Consider the following 2,624-nt stretch of genomic DNA (forward strand, 5'->3'; position numbering starts at 1 on the left):
CCACTACTTTGACCCTATCTGCTCCTGCACCAGGCCAACTAACCCTACACTCATTAAAACCCACTACCCCATTCCACTACTTTGACCCTATCTGCTCCTGCACCAGGCCAACGGCCTGGGAGGACGGGACACCACCACTCAACACACCCTGGAACTCTTCTGAAGTCAAATCTAGTATGACCAAATACACTAAGAAGCCAATTTTTGTTCTGTGATTTACATTCCATTTCTGCGGTACAGTTGATAACCATTTGCTATGAACACTAAGAAGCCAACCTTACTGAAGCATGTATCACTCGTTGGCCTGTCCCTCTGTGCTGTCACAGATCTACTACTCACAGGGATCCTCTCAGGATCCCTCAGCCTTGACCCATCCTCCTCTACTTTCTTCACTGCCTCAGCAGTGACAACCTGTTCCCAACAGTGGGGTCAGTGGGATTGGATAGGGGCCCCTCTACTCTCTCTCTCTCTCTGACTGGAGGAGACAGGTGAAATGGTGTGTCTCCTCTGGTCAACAATACTCACCTTGAAAGACTCCACAGCCTGTTGGAGCTCCTTCAGCTCCTTCTCTCTCTCCTGGAATCTCTGCTGGACCTTCTGCTGACTCATCCCCAGCTGCCTCTGTGGAGAATCACTCTTCAATGAGCTATCAAGCTTTATTAGTCCAGTAGATCAATAGTATAGTAATGTGACATAGGGCCCATAGAGAGGAAGATCTAAAAAAATGGATGGTCCATTTACTAAATGATATTTATTTGTTGCTATGTGAATGACTATAGTTTTTATGGTAGGACTACATGTATCAACAGGTTGAGACTGAACTTTGGACTCATAAAAGGGCATTCAGAATGATAATAGTGTTTGACATTATAAAATGGTGATACATCTGGAGAATCTGGGTTGACATATCTATATACTCAAGGTTTGTGTTCATATTTGTTCTGCTGAGGATTCATTTCATTTGAATGATCTCATATTCAAACAGCCTTAGTTCCTACTGTATCTTTAATTCTTTGTTTATCAGACAGTCACCAACAAGTTGTTCTGGTCTTACCTGTTTCTCAGTCCTCTCTGCTGCAGCTGACACTGTATCATGGCCTTTATGTTCATCCATTGTACACAGATAACAGATACACTGCTGATCGGTACGACAGTAAACCTCCAGCAGTTTGTCATGATGAGAGCAGATCTTCTCCTGTAGTTGTGCGGTGGCTTTGACCAGCTTGTGCTTCTTGAAAGCTGGAGATTCGTAGTGAGGTTGGAGGTGAGTCTCACAGTAAGAGGCCAGACACACCAGACAGGACATGAGGGCTTTCTGCTTTCTGGTCCCAGTGCAGACATCACACGCCACATCTCCAGGTCCAGCATAGCACAGAGCAGGAGGGGGAGCAGCCTGGAGTCCTGTCTTCTTCAGTTTCTCCACCACCTCAGCCAATAGGTTACTTTTTGTCAGAATAGGCCTTGGAGTGAAGGTCTGTCTGCACTGTGGACAGCTATAGACCCCTTTCAGAACATCCTGATCCCAGCAGCCCTCAATACAGCTCCTACAGTAACTGTGTCCACAGGGGATGGTGACTGGTTCCTTCAGTAGATCCAGACAGACAGAACAACAGAACTGGTCCTGGTCCAGCAGAACTCCCTGTTGAGCCATTGGGACGGTTGTTCACTCTCACACAGACTGACGAGACAGAGACTCAGATCAGTTTCGTTTCCTCAGAAGAGAGTTTGTGGGAGGGGGAGGGATTTCCTGGTTCTGCCAGAGGGGTGGGGTTAGAGGGAGGGAGGGGTTAGAGGGAGGGAGGAAGAGAGAGAGGAACTGCATGCAACAGCACGAGGGAGACAAATAGTCTTGTTCCTTGGTTAGAGCCCTTAACATGGAATAAATGAAATAATGAATCTTAAAATGTGAGTTATTAGAATATAAAGGGTAACCGTTTCTATGAAGTACATATTAGAATTATTTTAATGACCTTTATAATGCCTTATAATACACTTATGTGTTCTAATAAGCAATAAGGCCTGAGGAGGTGTGGTATATGTAAGGAATGCGGACCTGGTGGCAGTGAAGTCAGACGCAGGAGAGCAGAGATAGGTAATAGCCGGAGCAGTTTAATACAAAACGAACCTACATGGGTACAAAACCCGATGCGCACCAGTAACAGAGTACAAGCACTTACAAACAAACAATTCCACACAAGGACATGGGGGGAACAGAGGGTTAAATACACAACAATTCATGATGGAAATGGAAACCAGATGTGTAAGAAAACAAGACAAAACAAATGGAAAATGAAAAAGTGGATCGACGATGACTAGAAGACCGGTGACGCCGACCGTCGAACAAGGAGAGGAAATGACTTCGGTGGAAGTGGTGACAGTATATGGCTAATATACAGTACCACGGCTAAGTGCTGTTTTTAGGCACGACGCAAAGCGGATTGAGAATTATGTAACACTTTCAAAAATACAATCAAATAAAAATGTTATTGGTCACATACACATATTTAGCAGATGTTATTGTGGGTGTAGTGAAATGCTTGTGTTCCTGGTTCCAACAGTACAGTAGTATCTAACAATACACCCTAATGTAAATGTCACAGGTGTCGTAGGGTTTAGACCAAGAC

General features: G+C 44.7%; 1 protein-coding gene across 1 annotated transcript; it reads right to left on the reverse strand.

The window, feature by feature from the left end:
* Positions 1–429: 429 nt before the first annotated feature.
* On the reverse strand, positions 430–1,678 carry LOC123732599 (E3 ubiquitin/ISG15 ligase TRIM25-like). The gene is made up of 2 exons (XM_045711873.1): positions 1,055–1,678; positions 430–621 (listed from the first exon to the last, which is right to left on the reverse strand). The coding sequence occupies exons 1-2, from the start codon at positions 1,649–1,651 to the stop codon at positions 430–432; spliced, it is 789 nt and encodes a 262-aa protein (XP_045567829.1). The 5' UTR covers positions 1,652–1,678.
* Positions 1,679–2,624: the final 946 nt, after the last annotated feature.

The sequence above is a fragment of the Salmo salar genome, unplaced genomic scaffold, assembly GCF_905237065.1.
Source record: "Salmo salar unplaced genomic scaffold, Ssal_v3.1, whole genome shotgun sequence".
Lineage (NCBI taxonomy): Eukaryota > Metazoa > Chordata > Actinopteri > Salmoniformes > Salmonidae > Salmo > Salmo salar.